We start from the raw sequence: 1,612 nt of genomic DNA, 5'->3' as shown, positions 1-1,612 counted from the left end.
TCCGTGTCTGAGCAAGGATGGCACACGTGTGTGTGTGAGTGTGTGTGTGTGCACGTCTGGGTCCATGTCCATGTCCGTGTCTGAGCAAGGATGGCACACGTGTGTGTGTGTGTGTGTGTGCGGACACGCCTGGGTCCGTGTCCGTGTCTGAGCAAGGATGGCACACGTGTGTGTTCTCACATCCATGTGCAGGTTCACGTGCGTGTCTGTGTGCACGTGCATGTGCAGCAGGTCTCCTCCACGTGTGCGTGTCCGTGTCACAGCTGTGCCCATCTCTGTGCCCACATCCATGTCCACCCCTGCGCCCATGCCCATCTCTGTGCCCGTGTCCGTGTCCATGCCCATCCCTGTGCCTACGCCCACGTCCATGTCCCTGCCCACGTCCATGCCCATCCTGTGCCCACGTGCCACAACGCCGTGCCCATACCGAGTAACTCTCCTTCTTGGCAGCCATGGCAGGGTTGTGGTGGCTCCAGTCGAAGGCCACCTCCTCCTCCTCACGCTCGCTGAGCCACAGCAGCTCCTTGGTGGCGGCGCTCACGAAGCCGTGGAGGCTCTCCAGGTGCCGCAGCCGCGACTTGGAGGAGTTCTGGGGGGACACGGTGGGGCTGCAGCCACGCCCTCGCCCCGCACGGCCACCCCTCCCCACCCTCACCCCCACGTGTGCCCCCCACGTCCTGCATCCTCCTGCCCACACGTTCCCCCACCCACCATCCTCCTCCCCACAGCCCTCACCACCCCCCCTAGCAGGACCCCTGTCATCACCCCCTCCCACGTCACACCCACCCTACCAGGTCCCCGCCATGTCACACCCCCCGACCCCCATCACACCTCCCCAGCAGGTCCCCCCCACGGCCCCCCCGAGCCCCCAGCCCTCACCAGCAGCTTGGCGTACTGCAGCTCCAGCTTGCCCAGGCACTCCCGGTAGGCGCCGCGGGGGCCAGGGGACAGCTGGGTCTGGGGAGGACACACCATCAGTGCCAGGGCCCCACAAAGGACAGCAGCACCCCCGGAGCCCCCCTGCACCCCGCAATGGGGGTGAGGGCAGGGGGGCACACGGGGAGCGCAGCGAAGGGGACAGACCAGGGGTGCAGGCGTTGGGGGGACCAGGGGATACCCTTGGGGCACAAAGCCCCCCAACCTCCCAGGGCACCCTGGGACATGGCGGGGGGGCTCCAGAGCGAGAGCAGAGCCAGGATGGGCTGCTCTCCCTCAGGTCCCCCCCAATCTGCATAAAGCCCTGGCACCCCAGGGACTCCCAGGTGCAGAGCGGGGGCAGCCCCACCTGGGGCAGCCCCATGGGAAATGCTCAGGAACAGGGGTGGGGGCAGCCCCAGAGATCCCCCAGGACCAGGGGACCCGCAGCAGCCCACGGGGGCTCATCTCCTCAGCCCTGGGACTTGGGGGTCCCCAGGACTGGGGGCTTGCCTCATTGGCCACAGGACCAGGGGGACCCCAGGACTGGAGAGTCCCCAAAGCTGGGGGGTCCCCAACACCCCAGGGGTCTCACCTCATTGGCCCCAAGGACACGGGGTCCCCAGCACCCCGGGGGTCTCACCTCATCGGCCCCAAGGACAGGGGGTCCCCAACACCCCAGGGGTCTCACCTCATC

At 67.7% G+C, this 1,612-nt stretch overlaps 1 protein-coding gene across 4 annotated transcripts in view; it reads right to left on the bottom strand.

The window, feature by feature from the left end:
- PLEC (plectin) overlaps positions 1-1,612 on the bottom strand; it is a 30,278-nt gene that overhangs the window by 19,505 nt on the left and 9,161 nt on the right. For all 4 annotated transcript variants that reach the window (XM_027670054.1, XM_027670051.1, XM_027670053.1 and 1 more), the window contains 2 exons: positions 880-957; positions 428-589 (listed from right to left, as the gene is read on the bottom strand). In XM_027670054.1, the coding sequence (XP_027525855.1) occupies positions 428-589; positions 880-957 (240 nt within the window). The remainder of the gene's footprint in view (positions 1-427; positions 590-879; positions 958-1,612) is intronic.

The sequence above is a fragment of the Corapipo altera genome, unplaced genomic scaffold (genome assembly GCF_003945725.1).
Source record: "Corapipo altera isolate COAL_440 unplaced genomic scaffold, ASM394572v1 121, whole genome shotgun sequence".
In the NCBI taxonomy this organism is placed as follows: domain Eukaryota; kingdom Metazoa; phylum Chordata; class Aves; order Passeriformes; family Pipridae; genus Corapipo; species Corapipo altera.
This window is presented reverse-complemented; position numbering and strand designations above follow the sequence as displayed.